This window comes from Onychomys torridus, chromosome 4, assembly GCF_903995425.1.
Source record: "Onychomys torridus chromosome 4, mOncTor1.1, whole genome shotgun sequence".
In the NCBI taxonomy this organism is placed as follows: Eukaryota; Metazoa; Chordata; class Mammalia; order Rodentia; family Cricetidae; genus Onychomys; species Onychomys torridus.
This window is the reverse complement of record NC_050446.1, coordinates 140,921,257-140,940,958: the sequence shown is the minus strand read 5'-3', so window position 1 is coordinate 140,940,958 and position 19,702 is coordinate 140,921,257. Positions and strand designations below refer to the sequence as shown.

General features: G+C 45.6%; 1 protein-coding gene across 1 annotated transcript in view; it reads left to right on the top strand.

The window, feature by feature from the left end:
• Efcab8 (EF-hand calcium binding domain 8) overlaps positions 1-16,697 on the top strand; it is an 81,093-nt gene extending 64,396 nt beyond the window's left edge. The window contains exons 24-28 of the mRNA XM_036183256.1: positions 8,397-8,565; positions 13,031-13,163; positions 14,347-14,542; positions 14,611-14,709; positions 15,986-16,697. Coding sequence (XP_036039149.1) covers positions 8,397-8,565; positions 13,031-13,163; positions 14,347-14,542; positions 14,611-14,709; positions 15,986-16,429 — 1,041 coding nt within the window. The 3' untranslated portion in view covers positions 16,430-16,697. The remainder of the gene's footprint in view (positions 1-8,396; positions 8,566-13,030; positions 13,164-14,346; positions 14,543-14,610; positions 14,710-15,985) is intronic.
• Positions 16,698-19,702: the final 3,005 nt, after the last annotated feature.

The following is a 19,702-nucleotide window of genomic DNA, read 5'->3' as shown; positions in this document are numbered from 1 at the left end:
ATCCAACCTAAGGAAGTTAGATATACCCATGAAAACACAGGCAATAGATAATCCCACACTAACAAATACCAAAGAAGGGAAACACATAACACTACTACCAAAAAAACAAAACAAAACAAAAACAAAACAAAACAAAACCAAAAAACCAAAATACCAGGAATTAACAATCACTGGTTATTAATATCTATTAATATCAATAGTCTCAATTAGCCTATAAAAAGACACAGGTTAACAGAATGGATACGAAAACAGGATCCATCCTTTTGCTGCATACAAGAAACACACTTCAACTTCAAAGACAGACACTACCTCAGAGTGAAAGGCTGAGAAAAGACTTTCTAATCAAATGGACTCAAGAAGCAAGGTGATGTAGCAATCCTAATATCTAATAAAATAGATTTTAAACTAAAATCAATCGGAAGAGATCGGGAAGGACATAACATAGTTATCACAGGGAAAATCCACCCAGACGAAGTCTCAATTCTGAACATTTATGCCCCAAATACAAGGCACCTACATTTGCAAAAGAAAAAAATTAATAAAGCTTAAATCACATGTCAAACCCCATACACTAGTATGGAAGATTTCAACATCCTACTCTCACCAATGGATAGGTCTGCCAGACAGAAACTTAACAGAAAAAATAAGGGAACTAATAGGCATTATCACTCAAATGGACTTAATAGATATCTATAAAACATTCCACCCAAACACAAAAGAATATACTTTCTCAGCACCCCATGGAACCTTCTCTAAAATCTATCACATGCCCAGTCACAAAGCAAATCTCAACAGATACAAAAAAATTGGAATAACCTCCTATGTTTTATTGGACCACCATGGCTTCAAGTTAGATTTCAACAACAACAAAAATTACAGAAAGCCTACAATCATATGGAAACTGAATAATGCCCAACTGAATCACCAAAGGGTCAAGAAAGAAATAAGGAAATTAAAGATTTCCTAGAATTCAATGAAAATGAATGTATAACATACCCAAACTAATGGAACACTATGAAAGCAGTGCTAAAAGGAAAATTCATAGCTCTAAGTGCTCACATAAAGAAGTTGGAGAAATCTCACACTAGTGACTTAACAGCACACCTGAAAGCTCTAGAACAAAAAGAAGCAAACTCACTCAGGAGGAATAGACACCAGGAAATAATCAAATTGAGGGCTGAAATGAATAAAATATAAATAAAGAGAACAATACAAAGAATCAATGAAACAAAGAGTTGGTTCTTTGAGAAAATCAACAAGATAGACAAGCTTTTATCCAAACTAACCAAAAGGCAGAAAGAGCGCATCCAAATTAACAAAATCAGAAATGAAAAGGGAGATATAACAACAGACAATGAGGAAATACAGAGAATCATCAAGTTGTACTTAAAAAACCTGTACTCCACAAAATTGGAAAATCTGAAAGAAACGGACAATTTTCTGGATAGGTACCATATACCAAAGTTAAATCAAGACCAGATAAACTATTTAAATAGACCAATAACCCCTAAGGAATTAGAAACAGTTATTAAAAGTCTCCCAACCAAAAAAAGCCCAGGACCAGATGGTTTCAGTATAGAATTCTACCAGATTTTCAAAGAAGAGCTAATACGAATACTCTTCAAATTGTTCCACACAATAGTAACAGAAGGAACATCACCAAACTCTTTTTATGAGGCTACAGTTACCCTGATACCCAAACCACACAAAGATGCAACGAGAATTACAGACCAATCTCCCTTGTGAACATTGATGCAAAGATACTCAATAAAATATTGGCAATCCAAAACTAAGAACACATCAAAAAAATTATCCACCATGACCAAGTAGTCTTCATCCCAGGGATGCAAGGATGGTTCAACATACGAAAATCTGTCAATGTAATACACTATATAAACAAACTGAAAGAAAAAACCCCACATGATTATCTCATTAGATGCTGAAAAAGCCTTTGACAAAATTCAACACCTGTACATGATAAAGGTCCTAGAGATATCAGGAATACAAGGAATATACCTAAACATAATAAAGGCAATTTACAGCAAGCCGACAGCCAACATCAAGTTAAATGGAGAGAAACTCAAAGCGATTCCACTAAAATCAGGAACAAGATAAGGTGTCCACTCTCCCCATATTTATTCAATATAGTACTTGAAGTTCTATGTAGAGCAAACAACAAAAGGAAAACAAGGGGATACAAATTTGAAAGGAAGAAGTCAAAGTTTTGCTATTTGCAGACGATATGATAGTATACATAAGTGACCCCAAAAATTCTACCAGGGAACTCTGACAGCTGATAAACATGTTCAATAATGTGGCAGGATACAAGATTAACTCAAAATAACCAGTAGCCCTCCTATATACAAATGATAAATGGGCTGAGAAAGAAATCAGAGAAACATCACCCTTTATAATAGCCACAAATAATATAAAATACCTTGGGGTAACTCTAACTAAGCAAGTGAAAGACCTGTATGCTAAGAACTTTAAGTCTCTGAAGAAAGAAATTGAAGAAGATATCTGAAAATGGAAAGTTCTTCCATGCTTATTTAACATAGTAAAAATCGCAGTCTTACCAAAAGCAATCTACAGATTCAATGCAATCCCCATCAAAATACCAATACAATTCTTCACAGACTTAGAAAGGACAATACTCAACTTCATATAAAAAAAAAAAACCAAAAAACAAAAGCCAACCAAGATAGCTAATGGAATCCTGTACAACAAAACCATATCTGGAGGCATCACGATCCCTGACCTCAAGCTGTACTATAGAGCTATAGTAATAAAAACAGCTTGGTACTGGCATAAAAACCAACATGTGGACCAATGGAATCAAATTGAAGACCTTGACATTAATCCACACACATATGAACACCTGTTTTTTGACAAAGAAGCCAAAACTGTGCAACGGAAAAAAGAAAGCATCTTCAACAAATGGTGCTGGCATAACTGAATGTCAATATGTAGAAGATTGCAAATAGATCCATATCTATTGCCATGCACAAAACTCAAGTCCAAGTGGATCAAAGACCTCAACATAAATCCAGTTACACTGAACTTGATAGAAGAGAAAGTAGGAAGTAGTCTTGAACACATTGGTACAGGAGATCACTCCCTAAATATAACACCAGTAGCACAGACACCGAGAACAACAATTAATAAATGGGACCTTCCGAAACTGAGAAGCTTTTGTAGGGCAAAGTACATGGTCAATAAGACCAACCAACAGCCTACAGAATGGGAAAAAGATCTTCACCAACCCCACATCTGACAGAGGGCTGATCTCCAAAATATATAAAGAATTCAAGAAACAAGACATCAAAATACCGAACAATCCAATTAAAAAATGGGCTGCAGACCTAAACAGAGATTTTCCAACAGAAGAATCTCAAATGGCTGAAAGTCTTGTATATTATTAAAAGGCCAGCCTTAATAATATACTTCCCAGGGGTGTGGTGGTATTGTGTTCCCCAAAATATTGTGCACCCTAATAAATTTATCTGCGGTCAGAGAACAGACAGCCACTAGATACAGAGCCAAAAATGGTGGCTAGAAAATGGGTCAGAGCAAGCCATAGCAGAAGCTGGGCAGTGGTGGTGCACGCCTTTAATCCCAGCACTTAGGAGGCAGAGCTAGGCGGATCTCTGTGTGTTCAAGGATACAGCCAGCAAGAGACACACGCCTTTAATCCCAGGGAGTGATGGCAGAAAGAGAAAGATATATAAGGCGTGAAGACCAGAAACTAGCAGCATTTGGCTGGTTAAGCTTTTAGGCTTTGAGCAGCCACAGTTCAGCTGAGATTCATGTGGATGAGGACTCAGAAGCTTCCAGTCTGAGGAAACAAGACCAGCTGAGGAACTGGCGAGGTGAGGAAGCTGTGGCTTGTTCTGTCTCTCTGATCTTCCAGCATTCACCCCAACACCCGGCTCTGAGTTTGATCTTATTAATAAGACTCCTTAAGATTCGTGCTACACTGGGGCTCAGAAGAGAAACTATGAACAGTGAGAATTATTTTTTGGAAATGACTCTAAGTATACCAAGTTCTTTGTCCATCTACTTTACTCCTCTGGGATAAGATTCTATCCACACAGCTTCAGTTCTGTTTTTGTGCCAAGCTTCTTTCTTGCCTGATTTCTCTCTATATTTATCTGCTGTCCTCTCTAAGTTCTATCTAATTCTCTCATCTTAGTTCTGCCCCATCTAGGTCCTCATCCATCTACTTCTTTCCCATCTTACCTCCTCTCCCATCTCCATCTTTCTCATCTTGTTCTTCTTCATCTGGCTCCTCCTTATCTTCCATCTCATCCCTCTAGTACTCTCTTCTAGTCCTTCAATCTAGTTCTTCCCCATCTGAGTTCATTCCTCTCCAGTTCTTACCCACCTAGTTCTTCCATTCTCTTTTCTCTTTTCTGTCTCCTCTGCTCTGAAAATAAAACTGCCTTTTTATCCCTTAAACCTTTCTGTCTCCAAACTATCTCTGCTCCCACTGTTTCTGGCAAGTATGCTTGGTCGCTAAGCAACTTGGCTAGGCAACTTCCATCACAGCTCAGTGTACCTGTAAGTTGTAGTTGGAGAGCTTCTCTCCAGGTGCCACCAAGCCCTGTTAGTTCAATAACCCACTTGTAAAATAAACACATAGACATTTATATTATTTAAACTGCTTGGCTATTAGCTCAGGCCTACCATTGTCTAGCACTTACTCTTATATTTAGCCCATCTCTATTAATCTATACTTTGCCATGTGGCTTGTGGCTTACCGGTGTCTTTACATGTTGCTTCTCCTGGTGGAGGCTGGCAGCATCTGTCCTCCTCCTCCTTCTGCCTCCCACAATCCTCTTCTCTGCTTGTCCCACCTTTACTTCCTGCCTGGCTACTGGGCAATCAGCATTTTATTTATACAGAGTGATATCCACAGCAGTAAGTTGGGAAATTTTTAGTTCTGAATTATTTGTTAATTGTGGATCTAAAACTAGAGATAAGACTTTGGAAAGGAGGAAGTTAAGCTTAATTAGCACACCCACCAGGCCTTCTCAAACAGGTAGTCTGGACACTGAAGTCTGTTCTTAGAGAGTACCGAGGTATCTCTGATAAGGTACTTTCTTCTGTCTGGGAATGGACCTGGCCGGATGCTGCCAATGATGATAATTACAGGGAGGCTTGAACTGGGATTCTGACTGTGCATAGCTGTCAGTGCAGAAGGTTATCTAAATATTCCATTAGTAGAGGGTAAATGGTGCCCAATAAGTGATGGAAAAGCTACAATAGCACATGAGAAATTCATAGTAGGAAATGGCTGATAATCAAAAGACAATATCACCAAGACTCCCTGAGCCTCAGCTTGACCTCTGGAAGGCCCTTGGCTTCTTCCAGGTATTAGCTTATCATAATCAGCTGAAATCCTACTTCATATATTTTTGCAGCTTGCAGCATGAAAGACATTTAAGGAATTGCTCAATATCCTTAGTCATCAGGGAAATGCAAATCAAAATGGCTCTGAGATACCATCTTACACCTGTCAGAATGGTTATGATCAAAAACACTGATGACAACTTATGTTGGAGAGGATGCGGAGCAAGGGGAACACTCTTCGACTGTTGGTGGGAGTGCAAACTTGTATAGCCACTTTGGAAATCAGTATGGTAGTTTCTCAGAAAATTGTGAATCAGTCTACCTCAAGACCCAGCTATACCACTCTTGGGCATATACCCAAGAATACCCAATCATACCACAAGGACACATGCTCAACTATGTTCATAGCAGCACTATTTGTAATAGCCAGAACCTAGAAACAACCTAGATGCCCCTCAACTGAAGAATGGATAAAGAAAATGTGGCATATATACACAATAGAGTATTACTCAGCAGTAAAAAAAAAAAAAACAAACCAAAAAACAAAAACAAAAAACCAACGATATAATGAGGTTTGCAGGCAAATGGATGGAACTAGAGAATATTGTCCTGAGTGAGGTAACCCAGACTCAGAAGGACAAACATGGTATGTACTCACTCATAGGTGAATGCTAGATGTAAAGCAAAGGATAGCCAGACTGCAACCCACAGCTTCAGAGAAGCTGGCTAACAAGGAGGACCCTGAGAGGGACACATAGATCACCCAGCAAAGGAGAAATAGATGATATCTACATGGGTGAACTGGGGTTGAGGGGGTAATGGAGGTCAAGGGATAAGGGGGTGTGAACATAAGGGAACAGGAGGTTTGAGCTGGAACAGGGACAGAGTGGGAGAGCAAGGAAAGAGATACCATGATAAATGAAGACATCATGGGAATAGGGAGAAACAGGGTGCTAGGGAAGTTCCCAGGAATCCACAAGGATGACCCCACCTTGGACTACTAGCAATAGTTAAGAGGGTGCCTGAACTGGTCTACTCCTGTAGCCGGATTAGTGAATACCCTAACTATCATCATAGAGCCTTTATCCAGTAACTGATGGAAGCAGATGCAGAGATCCACAGCTGGGTGCCAGGCCAAGCTTCAGGAGTCCAATCGATGAGAGAGAGGGGGGGATTCTATGAGCAAGGGACATCGAGATCATGATGGGAAAACATACAAAGATGGCCAGTCAAACTAGTGGGGATTCATGAACTGTTGACCAATAGCTGTGGAGCCCTCTTGGGACTGGCCTAGGCCCTCTGGGGATATATGAGACAGTTGTTTAGCTTGAACTGTTTAGGGGGCTCCCAGGCAATGGGATCGAGATCCATCCCTGGTGCATGAGCTGGCTTTTTGGAGCTCAGTACCTATGGTTGGACACCTTGCACAGTCTTGGTGCAGTGGGGAGGGGCTTGGACCTGCTTCAACTGAATGTACCAGGCTCTGCTGACTCCCCATGGGAGAGATTCTTGCCTTGGAGGAGATAGGAATGGGGGGTAGGTTGAGGGGGAAGGCTGGGGGGTGGGAGGAGGGAGGAGGGAGGAGGGGGGGATCTGTGGTTGATTCGTAAAATGAATGAAAAAAAATTTTTTTTGAGCTGAGGATTGAACCCAGGGCCTTGTGCTTGCCAGGCAAGCGCTCTACCACTGAGCTAAATACCCAACCCTGGAAAATTTCTTAATAATAATAAACTTCTTAGTTTGAATATAGTATAGAATATCAAACTTCGTAGTGTGTATTTTAGTTTCACATGTGATAATGGTTTTCTTTTGACAGTCCACTGTGTTTGACCCACACTTTCTGATATTATTTGTGTACAGCAGGGTTTCACACATGCTTAGGTTGGTTTCTGAGCTCTCTGCTGCCTTTCACTGTTATGTTACACTTTGCAGTAGTCTGACTACAGCAGAATAAATGTTCTTCCCCAGTCTTGTTTGATCTCAAAATGGTTGGGCCTGGGCAGACAGCTCAATGGATACAGCACTTGATGCCGAGTGTGAGGACTGGAGTCTGAACCCCAGAACTCATCTAACAGCTGAGTCATGGCTTAGGTCAGAGACTGGGGATTCCTGGGGCAAGCTGGCTAGCTAGACCAGCTGGGATTGGCAAACTCTGGGTTCACCAAGAGATCCTGAGAGATCAAGGAGGGCACCTGAGGTCAACTTCATGCCTCCACTGCACCATATGTATATGCATGTGCTGAACACAGGCAAACATGTATATACATATGCACATTACACACACAACACACACACCATACTTCCCCACCCCCCCCCCCACCACATCACACACAAACACACACACATACACACACATACACACCACACACATACACACCACACACACATCATACACCCCCAACGCACCACACACACACACACCACACCCCCCCTCCCAACTCCCCCCCCCCCCTCCCACCACCACACACATATACACCACACATGCACTCACCCCCAATTACACACACACACACACACACACACACACACACACATGCACACAGTTACTTCCCAGTTATATAGACTTCCTTCCTCTTACAGTGTAATGTTTTTGTGGTGTGATGTCCTTGTCCCCAGCCACCCCTTGCAGTTTGCCCTTTCAGTACTCTGCGGAGAAGAGTTAAAGACTTGTGGGCTTGTGTTGTGGTCCCATCACCTCGCAGCTCTGTGGCTTTAGGTCGGTTTCCGAATATCTGTGATTCTCTCTTCTCAGTAAAGTGGTGATCCTGCTCTACAGCATAGGAGGTTGTGGGTCCTAGTGAGATAGTCTATGTAGAGTAAATGGGAAATGATTCTGATGGCTGAACCCAGGACCCCTGAGGCCAGTGCTGAGACCTACTGAAGGTCAGCGGCGGCACGTTAGCTTGAAGTGCCCAGAGGTAGTTCATGGGCTGATGTGCAGGTGCCCTTCCCTGGGCTCTGCTGCTCTGGGTCCTAGGTAACTGGTAAGGTGCTATCAGTATGATAGCATCATCATGTAAGTCATCCTTTACTGCCCCCTACAGGTTGTGGAAGGCCAGACCATTTCTCTGGTTCCCCCACCACTTCTGGTTACCTGGAATAGCCATGTGGATAGCGTGTCGGATATCCTGTATGTGGACATCTTCCAGTTGGTTGTTAGTGCTGGTGAGGACCGGGACGTCAAAGCTTGGAAACTTTCTGGTGATACCATAGGTATGGGTGCTGCCAAAGCCTGGCCTTTCCTATCCCTGCCCCTGAGGGAACATACCCTGGCATTACTCTGAAGCCCTGTGGGGAGAAGGGTCTTGCAGCTGCTCAGAGAATCTTGCAAGATATGAATTGGTCTGCTTGTCCACTTGGCTATCAACTATCTTTCCATTCATTCACTCATCCTCCCAGCTTTGCTTGTTTTGGTGAGTTTTATTTAGAAAATTGTGTATCTGGTAAGGTCTGTTCTTTTCTCTTAAGAAAATAAGCACAGTTCTGGTATTATAGAAAGAAAAGCTCAGAAATTCTAAGTATTCCATTTTGAATTTCCAGAGTGTACACCTATCTGTCTGTACAGCTCACATTGGGAAGCAGAAACCCCTGGGTATCCTCTCACTCCTACCTTGGCTGCTACGTGTGTGTGTGTGTGTGTGTGTGTGTGTGTGTGTGTGTGTGTGTGTTTTACAATTATTTATGTACTGGGGGAGGCATATGCCATGGAATGCATGCAGAGGTCAGAGGACAACTGTGGGAGGTGGTTCTCTCCTTCTGCTGTGTCCCTGGGGTGGAACTCTGACCACCAGGCTTGGTGGCAAGTGCCTTCACCACTGAGCCGGCTCGCCAGGCCCTGACATTGTGTCTTTCCCTGTATATGTGTAGGTGAGGTGTCTGTACAGGTCTGTGCAAGTATGTTTGTGGGTACATGTGCACGTGTGTACTCACTTGTGTAGGTCAGAGGTCAACATTAGGTGTCTTGTTCACTCTCTCTCCACCTTCTTTTTTGAGACAGGGTCTCTCACTGAGCCTGGAGCTCACTGATTTGGTTAGGTGGGTTAGACAGTGAGTTTTATGGATTTGTCTGTCTTTGTGCCCCAGCATGGAGGTGTGCATGGCTGTCCTGGCTTTCAGGGTGAGTGGTCAGGATGTGAACTCAGTCTTCAGGCTTCTGTAGCAGGCACTTTAGCAGCTGAGACATCTCTTTGGACCCTCTGTTTGTCTGTTTGTCTTTTTAATGACAGCATTTCACTGTGACAGCCCAGGCTGGCCATGGACTTGTGCCATGTCTTCTACAACGCTGGGCCCCAGGTGGGGGCCACTATCCCTGGCCTGGTTTCTAAAAGATTGTTTCTGCACATTGTACACACGGGGTCACGGGGTGAGCTTTTCTTTGTTTCTGTTTTCTTTCTCTAAACAGTCTAGCTGTGAAGTTTATCCACAGTAAATACCATGCTTAACTCCTGTTACTTTTTCTAGCTATTTTACATGATTGAGAACAATACTCCTATAAACACTCTTATAACTTTTAAAATAAATAAATATATGCATTCCTGTTTGGTATGTATGTAGAGATGATTCCTAGTCAAGGATATATCTATATATCTGTTCTTCCCTCAGTGTCAGTTGATAGTGCCCTGTGGTCTTTTGAAGTGGTTCCCAATTTCCGTTCTTCCACCTGCTGAGTATCAAGCCTGTCTTTGTCCCAGCTACACTTACTCAGATCCCTGATCTCTGTCACCCTGCAGCGTCTCCCTTCTCAGTCCTTCTTTCTGCTTCCTCTCAGCCTGACTAGTTTAGACACCATATAGCTGTGAGATCAAGTAGTTTGCCTTGTGTCTGGCTCATTTCGTTGGGCCTTGTGTTTTCAAGGTTCATCCCCATTGCCACAGTCACAGAATTCCCTTCTTCTTCTTTTTTTTAAATTATTTATTATTATCTTATGTACATTGGTATTTTGCTTGCATGTACGTCTGTGTGAGGGTGTCAGATCTTGGAGTTATAGACAGTTGTTAGCTGCCATATGGGTGCTGGGAATTGAACCTGGGTCATATGGAAGAGCAGTCAATGCTCTTAACCACTGAGCCATCTCTCCAGCCCCAGATTTCCCTTCTATCCTAAGGCTGAAGAGCATTCCATCAGAGGCGTATTGTCTGAATCCGTCTGTCGATCCATGCTTTGGTTGTTTACATGTTTTGGCCACTGGCAATAATGCTACACTGACATCTGAGAGTCGGGGTGGGCGGGGCAAATGCTCCTGTTTTCAGTGTGTGTGTGTGTGTGTGTGGGGGGGGGGTGAGGGTCTCACTGTGTAGGCCAGGTTGACCCCGATTTTACAATTCTCCTATCTCTGCCTCCCAAATGGGTTAACCACATGCTTTCAATTCTTTTAGGAGAATAACCAGAAGAGGGTGGCTGGATCAAATGGAAGTCCCAATTTCAATTTTGAGGAGTGCCATACTGCTTCCTAGAGTAGGGTTGCATTCCTGCAAGGGTTCTGATTTCTCTGCATGTTCCCTGATGCAAAGAGATGCCTGTTTCCTGCCTTTCTGATAACAGCCCCACTAATGAGTGTGAGGTGTATTCCTGTTCCCTGGTAGAGGTGCTGAGCATCTTTCCACATCCTACTGGCCATTTGATTATCTCTTTTGGATAAATGTCTATTCAAGTCCTTTGTCCATTTTAAAATCAGGTCTTTCTGCTATTAGTCTGGAGGAGTTACATATGTTAGTAGTTAGCTTGGCCCGTGTTGGATATATATGGTAAGGTAGTTTTTCCCTTCCGTAGACCATCTTTCACCTACCCGGAAGTTCTTAGCTCAGTGTAATCCTGCTTTTGTAGAACTCTGCCAGTCTATTTTTGCCTTTGTTATTTGCGCTTTTGGTGTCCTAGCCAAGGAGTTGTTACTAAGACCAATGTTTAAAGACTTCCACTAGTTGTTTTCTTGGCTTGCTAAGATTTATTCTTGTGTGATGTGTGTGTTCATGAGTGTGCACATGGGAGTGCATGCGTGTGGTGCATGTGTCTTTTGAATCAGATCCTCTCATTGGCCTGGTGTTTGTCAGCTAGACGAGGCTGGCTGGCCAGTATATCCCAGGGGTCTGCCTGCCTCAGCCTCACCATTGCTGGGGGGTTTAGCACTCACCTTTCTGCATTGGCTCTGGGGATTGAACTCTGGTCCTCATGCTTTTGCGGCGGACACTGAGTTTATTGATGAAGCCATCTCCATGAGTAGGTGGAGCGATTTTGCATTCTGTCCACCAAGGATATTGGCTAGTAGTTTCCTTTTTGTGGTATCATTGTCTGGCTTTGGTATCAGGGTGATGCTGGCTGCACAAGTTTCTTGGACTATTTTGCTATTTTCCTGTTCTCCCTGCACAGTTAGGGGACCAGTCTGCCTCAGGACAGGGGTCTTGGAGGAGACTCTGCGATAAATATGCTTGAGTTACAACTCTGTGTGTGTGTGTGTGTGTGTGTGTGTGTGTGTGTGTGTGTTACACAACTGGGGGTGAGTCACCCTGCTTCTGCAGCCAACTTCTTAGTGAGCTCAAAATGACAGTTTGCCAATATACATTTCAAAACCAGAGCACAATGAGATTTTTCTGGACATTGTGTAACGGATCTTTGAAGACGGAAGTTGGTATTATTTTCCCTGAGCATGTGTTTTCTCACCTCTTTCAGCTGGGTCTGAGCTGGAGGGGCTGGACACAGATTTAGGTAGACTCAGTTTACCTTGTCTTCGGGTATGTCAAAAGACGGCTAGGCTTCTTGGGAGGCCCTCTTTCTTGATCTCATTCTAGTTCAACCTTACAACCCCTAGAGCTCAGCACAGGCCTCACAGGATTTGGGTGCATTTAGGACAAGACTCAATCCTACTGGCTGCAGGGCTGGCAGGAGATCAGCTGGCCCCACAGCAGCATCCTTCTGTCTAGGCCAAGCTTGGTTCTCACACAGCTTAGACCCACACCAGGAACTCCTGGAGAAGCTAGTGACTTCCAGGATAGTGTGTCTTGCAAAGACTTCCCCATTTGTCAGCATAGTTAGCTGCTCTCTTATTCGCTGCTGGAGCTCTTTGGGGGATTTCTCCAAAATGGGATTTTACAACCTGGATCCTTTCTTTTTCTTAATTTCATTATTCCATAGCAGGGAAATCCCTGCTTTGATTTATGTATTGTGTATGTGTCAGGGAGGGATAGTTTCACACATGACATGGCATGGCTGTGCCACTGCGTACATTCGGAGGTCAGAATTCATAGAAATTGGTTCTCTCTCTACCAGTCAGTTTTGGGGCTGAATTCAGGTCATCCATGCCGGGACCAGAACAGGATGCTGACTTCTCTGTCTTCTGCTCCACCCCGGATCTTAACCCAATTTATGCCCCTGTCATTTCACACACGAGCTGCTGGGAACCTGAATGGGGGTCATGGGGCCTTTGTCACAGCATTCTCCCCATATCAACCTACACATAGTGCAGGATGCTTTAGGCCTAAGCTCCAGGTACCTCCTAGGACTGGAGTCTGGCAAATGTAGAGATGTGTTGTGTAGCCAGTGTAATGCCTGGCACATGGCAGACACTCAGTGTTTGGGTGAGTGGGTGGGGTGGAACACAGGGCTACTCACCAACTCTTGGAGTGGAGGGGCGGAAGCAGTGGGTTCAGAGAGCCCTGGTTCTGAACAGGCTCTGGTCATATTGCAGGAACATTTGGCCTGAATATTTGGGATAAACTGCAGGAGGCCACAATGGTTGAAGATCAGGAGCAGGAAGAGACTTTAGAGGAGAAGCCTGACTTGACTGACACCACCCTCAAAAGATCCTTCATTGAGCTGCAGTGAGTCACTACAGCCACCTGGGGCTCCGTGGCTCCCAGAAACCTCTTACTGAGGTCGGGTGAGAAGCTTAGGATCTGCAGGCAACCTGTGGCCCCATTTAACCATCTCAGAGGCAAGACTGAGCAGTCAGAAGAGCCCTGCTCCTAAATCAGATTGAGATCTGCAGGGTGGCAGTGGCCCCTGTCTAAATCATGAGCATGTGGCCGGGGGCTGCCCATGCCAATGCCCAAGGTGGTGGTCCTGAGCAGACAGCTGTGTGATGCATGGGAGAGAGAGGGTTGTTCCTCCAGCTATTGCCCTTCTCTGGGTTCCTTCCCCTCTACATCACCCACTCCAGCCTTATCCCTTAAATTTCAAATGATTTCATTTCTTTTGATTTTTTTTTTATTATTGCTGGACATGGTGGCCCACACCTTTAATCCTAGCAGTCAGGAGGCAGAGGCAGGTGGATCTCTATGAGTTCAAGGCCAGCCTGATCTATACAATGAGTTCCAGAACATCCAAGGCTACTTAGAAAGACCTTGTCTCAGAAAAAAAAAATCTGTTTTTCTTTTTTCTTTATTGATGCCTGGAGATATGGCTCAGTGCCTCTAGTGACAGGGCCTTGGATTTCATCAGGTACCGTCACACACCAGTCAAACTTAAAGAAGCCACAGTCTACATGGGGAGATGGCTATGTTAACTCATGGCTGAAGTTTCATCTGACAGGTGTTAGGAATAGCAAGGAGAGATATTGTTTAGAGGTCGGCCACCTGACTGGATTAAATGAGGAAGGCTTTACAGGAGAGGTTGTGGAGTTGATTCTGATGTAATTTTCAGATACCCATGGAATCTTTATGGCTCCTGTTGTCTCATCAAGGCATACTCCTCTTTGGAGGGACAGTCTTGTTGTGCAGATTTATAAAACAAGGCAAGACAGAGCTTTCCTGGTGTGGGGATGTTCACATACCCTCCTGGCGAGGTGTAGTTGAGGCCTGAGTGAAAGGAAACACAGCAGATCTGGGGCCGGTGCGTCTGGGCCTTGCTCATGTTAGACAGTGCTGGCTCAGTGCTGGGCCCTGGCAGGAGGTAGGAAAGGGTTGGAGAGGCTCAGACCTGGAAAGGGGAGGCCCTCTGGCATGAGTGGGGGTGGGCACTGGCAGGGAAATGGGAGGCACGTGTTGTGAAGGAAGCCTCTTACAGCAAGGAGCTGGCTGAAGCCCTGTTGTACCAGCGGCATGAGCAGGCAGCGCTGATGGCATTTCTGCATGGGAAAGCAGAGAAGGAAGTTGAGGCTCGGGCCAGGCTCCATCAGATGTCTCTCACATCCCCGTGGACCAAACAGCATTCTGTGGAAGACATCGAGGAGAGCTGGAATCAATGGTTCAAGAACAAGCAGGTGGGGATTGTCGGGAGAGGGGAGGGGACCCAGCTCCTGGCTATGGTTCTCACCGGTGACTCTTGCAGGCAAGCAAAATCATTGGAGCAGCTTACAAGCCCAGGGTACATGTGCGGAACCCCAAATTCCTGTCCACCAGAGTGCAGTATGGCTGGATGAAGCAGCAGGTGAGGGAGTGAGGCGGCCTCTGAGATGCTGGGGCCATCTGAGGCCAGTAGACTCCATCTGGTCTATCTCTGTTTATGGCAGAAACTGGTCAGGCTGACATGTTTTCTGTCAGCAGAAATCTTGTCTCTGGGAACACAGACCACTGGACTTCTGGAGGGGTGGCCCTCTGATAGCCCTTCCTGTCTGTAGTCCCCAAGGGCATCATTATAGTCTTTGGCTACTCATTAGCAGATATACTGCCCCTGCACCCATGAGTGCAGGTGATCAAGAGTAGACATGGGCTGGGTGTGGCGGCACACGCCTTTAATCCCAGCACTCGGGAGGCAGAGCCAGGCAGATCTCTGTGAGTTTGAGAGGCCAGCCTTGTCTACAGAGCAAGATCCAGGACAGGCACCAAAACTACACAGAGAAACTCTGTGTCAAATAAACAAAAATCAAACAAAAACAAAACCCAAACAAACATGGGGCTGGAGAGATGGCTCAGCAGTTAAGAACACTGGTTGTTCTTCTAGAGGTCCTGAGTTCAATTCCCAGCAACCACATGGTGGCTCACAGCCATCTGTAATGAGATCTGGCGCTCTCTTCTGACCTGAAGGCATACATGCAGAACACAGCATACATAACAAAATCAATCTTAAAAAAAAAAAAAAAGTAGATGTGAGGTGTGGGTACTGGGTGCACAGGTGGGGATATATGGAAGGAGGTGGCTCTCCTTAAGTGTGGAAAGGGGAATCAGGGACTCATAAAAGCCAGTCAGACTCCATCTGTCTCTTGCCTGTGCAGACCCTGCTCAGCCTCTCCCTCCTCTCTGCTTTAGGGCATTATGGGAGCTCCCACGATGCCAAAGGCTACACCCTACTGGGGAGGTTGGTGTGAGAGGGTTCTGGAGGCTCCTGAGAACCCAGCTCTGGGGAGTGCTAATGGGGGACCTGAACTCTGTTGGGCCCCACCTGAGGTCCAGCTCATGGCCTTGCTTCAAAGCAGAGGAGTTCTGGTACCAGGCTCACCTCACCAACAAGTGTAGGGAGGAGAGAGTGAGAGGGTGGGCCTGCTTAGGGCCGTGTGGGTCCCCCAGCTGTGGTGCTCAGGGCCGTGTGGGTCCCCCAGCTGTGGTGCTCAGGGCCGTGTGGGTCCCCCAGCCGTGGTCTTTAGGAGCAGCACAGCACTAGAGATTTACATGGCATGGCAAGACCTGAGGGCTCTCCACTGCAAGCCTGTTCTTGGTCCTTGGTACCACCAGCTCCAGTGGGCACTCATCTCCTGTTCTGTTCCCAGATCTCCCCTCAGGTCTACCAAAGCCTGTGTTTCACGGACCTTACGCCAATCCAACAACCTGACTTCTTGATGCATAAGGTGCTGGACCAGCAAGGTCGGCACATCCGCTGGGTGGCTAGCGATATCCGGAGAGAGCTGGAGTCTATCCGGTGTCAGATCTTCACGGACGTAGCAGCCAGCAGCACACCTGTTGCCTCGCCTTCCTCCCTTTCCCTGGGAGCCTCCGCCTCCAGGGTTCTGGAATCCACCTGGTCTACCTCCCTGAGGCCCCATTCCTCAGTCTCCTTGCTGAGGCCCTGGTCAGCCTCTCCAGCACAGTCTAGCTCTTCTACGTCACCCCAGACCTTGAGTCTGCCCCGCAGAGGTCAGAAACCGCCATGCCAGCTGCTCCCTGCCTCGTGCAGCGTCCGAAGCTCTGGGGAGCCACCCTCATGTTCTCTGTGAAGGGGGGCTCCCTCCTCATGTTTTGAGGTGTCCATTCTACTCTCTGTTCTGTAGCAGGGGACCCATAAGGGTCCTGCATGTCCCTGGCTCACTCCGTGCCAGGCCCAGGGGATGCAGCCCTTCCTCCAGGGGCCCCCACACTGCCTCTCTCTGGATAAGCCCTGCTGTCTTCTGCTTCTGCACAATTCTGGAGAAGAAAATAAATATTCTCCTGTATTAGAGTCCTACAGGTGACAAGGCTGGGTTATGTTTCTCACCTGCTTAGGTCCCTGCTCTGCTGGGACAGGTCATAATGCCTGGCAAGGCCTTAGGTATACACAGAGGGGCCTGTATCCCAGGATCCCCGGGTTTTTTGCTACCGTGCAGCAGGTCCACCACACCAGGGCTTTGTGCGGCATGGGAGGTAGATCATATGATAGGGATGCCAGATGGCTCAGCCACCTGATCCAGCACACAGAAGTCATTCTTTGCTGACAGTGTCTGCCCGTCCCTTGTTGCTGCTATCTGTCCCCCTTGGCTGCCAGGCACCCCAGCCCCAGCCATAGTGTCTGGAATCTGCTCTATGCCTTGTGTCAAGGCTATTATTTGAGGACGTAGCAGACGGCCCCTCCTCTGGACTTGGAACATCATTCTCAGCCAGATGCACCTGTCCCAACCTCTGCTTGGCCTCTGACCCTCTCAGAAGGTCAACTCCAGGGCATGTGTGGACTTCTGGATACAGAAGATTCTATTTAGAGGCTGTGAAGCATAAGGTCCCACAAGCTTGAACAGGGGCCTTTAAGGACCATGGCTTGTGGCTCTGGGCAGAGCAGAGTTCTCGGGCTCATCCTTGCCATGGATGTGGCACCAGGTCACCTCCTAAAAGTCCCAAGCATCAGGGCTAGCAGAGCTGGGGCCTTCTTTGGAGGCAGCAAAGGGCAGTGGGCTCAAGGCTCGGCACAGGAAGGAAGGGCCAACGAAGCCAGAACCTTTTAGGCCCTGGGGTGTGGGCTGTTTAAGTCCCCACAGCCCACAGGACTGGAAGACCTAGGTCCCCAAGCTCCTCACAGAGAAACCGTTCTCTTAATTTTTTGTATGCATTTGTGTGATATACGTGTGTGTATGTGTTCTCATGTGTGTAGGCACACGTGTGTGGGAGTCTTTTCATGTGTGTATGAGCATGTGCAGGTCCAAGGTTGATACGAGACGTATTCTGTCTTTTATTTTGAAGCAAGGCTGCTAACCAAATCCAGAGCTCACTGATACATGGGTCCTGGGGATCTGAACTCTGGTCCTCATGTTTACATGGCTTTGCTCCCTGAGCCATCCCCCACCCCTCATATGTGTCTATGTGTAGAATGTGCTGAGTCCTGGGTCAGGTGTTGTGGGAGTGAGGTGCTGAGGCAGAAGCCTGAAACCCACTCCCGGCTAGTGTACCAGGAGGTCCTGGGGCCTTCTGAGCAGACTCAGTACCTGGGGGTGGCAGCCCTCCAAGGCATACCACCTTCAAATTTATATTATAGACCATTCCTTACAAAGACGAGTCTACAATAAGAGATCCTTAAAATGAGGCCCAGGGCCTTGGTGGCTCATGTCTCAACAGAGGCCCAAAGCTTCAGCATCATCAGCCTTCCCAGCACAGTAACCTTGGCAGCCCTTTCTTCCATGTGTGCAACCATATCTGTAAGTTCCTCCTAATCTAGAAGAACTTCCTCAGTTGGACGTGTTTCAGACTTCTCCAGAGGAACAGGACCAGCAGAACATATATAAAGGATTTATAAAAGGTTTTACTCAACATGGTTGAAATAGTCCAATGACAGCTGTCTCACACATGAGGGGCTGAGAACCTGGTAGTTTCTGTTGGTTGCCTGGTCCTTGAGGATGGATACCTCAGCAGTCAGAGGAGGCCAGCAATGGCTGTCTTCCACTGGAGAGCCTGAGAAACCCAGAGTTGTCCAGTCCTATTCTATCCCAAAGGGCCTGGAGGGTTCCTGGAGAGCCACTGGCTCTCCATCTAGGTTGGAAGCCTAGAAAAGCTGGTTCTAATATCAGCGAAGGAGTCAGTCATCAGCAACAAACAATAAATTAACTTAGTGTAAGAGGGAAAAGAGAATGGTTTTTCTTTTTTCTCCTTTTTGATCTGGGCTGTTATCAAAAGGTGCCACATTTGGGGTGGGTCTTACCACATCATTGAAGACAATCAAGGCAATTCCTCACAGATCTACCCATGGGGTAACCTAATGCAGACAATGATTCAAGTGGGGCTCCCTACTCAGGTAATTCAACATGTGACAAGCTGACACTGAAGACCAACGATCACAGCCTAACCCTTTTCGACTTGACACAGAAACATGTCACTTTAAAATCACAACCGGGCTGGAGAGATGGCTCAGAGGTTAAGAGCACCGACTGCTCTTCCAGAGGTCCTGAGTTCAATTCCCAGCACCCACATGGTGGCTCACAACCATCTGTAATGAGATCTGGTGCCCTCTTCTGGCCTTCAGAGATACATGCAGGCAGAATACTGTATACATACTAAATAAATAAATCTTAAAAAAAAATCACAACCTTCCATGCTTTGTTCCAAAGTCTCATGTTTATTTTATAATATAAATTATAGTCTAACTTTAAAAAAATACTGATTTAATATAGATGGGTGTTCTGCATGCATGTATTCTTCTGTATACCATGTATGTGCCATGCCTACAGAGGTCAGAAGAGGGCGTCATATACCCCAGGAATGGAGTTACAAGTGGTTGTGAGCCACCATGTGGGAGCTGAGAATCAAACCTGGGTCCTCTGGAAGAGTAGTCAGTGTTCCTGACTGCAGAGGTATCTATCTCTCCAGCCCCAAATATAGTTTAACTTTAAAAAGGTCCCCCAAATCTTTTAAAAATCCCAATACTTTAAAAATTCAGATCTCTTAACTATAAGTTCCTATGAATACAAGAAACAAATTCCATTCTCCCAACATATTATCTCACTAAGCAAGCATTCTTTATTCTAAAAGAGAAAAAGAAGGTCATAGCAAATGAACAAACACAATTCAGGGAGAAGACAAAACCTTGTTACTTCAGTGACCAATGATTGGAGCTTAGACTATAGTGTGCTAGGCTCTGAAGAACTTGGCTTCTAAATCCCTCAAGCAATGCTTACTCTTTTAACATCCCATAGCTTAAATAGGATTATATAGTTTTACAACACAACCACTCATGTCTCAATCAACATCACATGATAAAGAAATAGAAGAAAACACAGCCATCTACTTAATATATGCATCAACACATTCTCAAC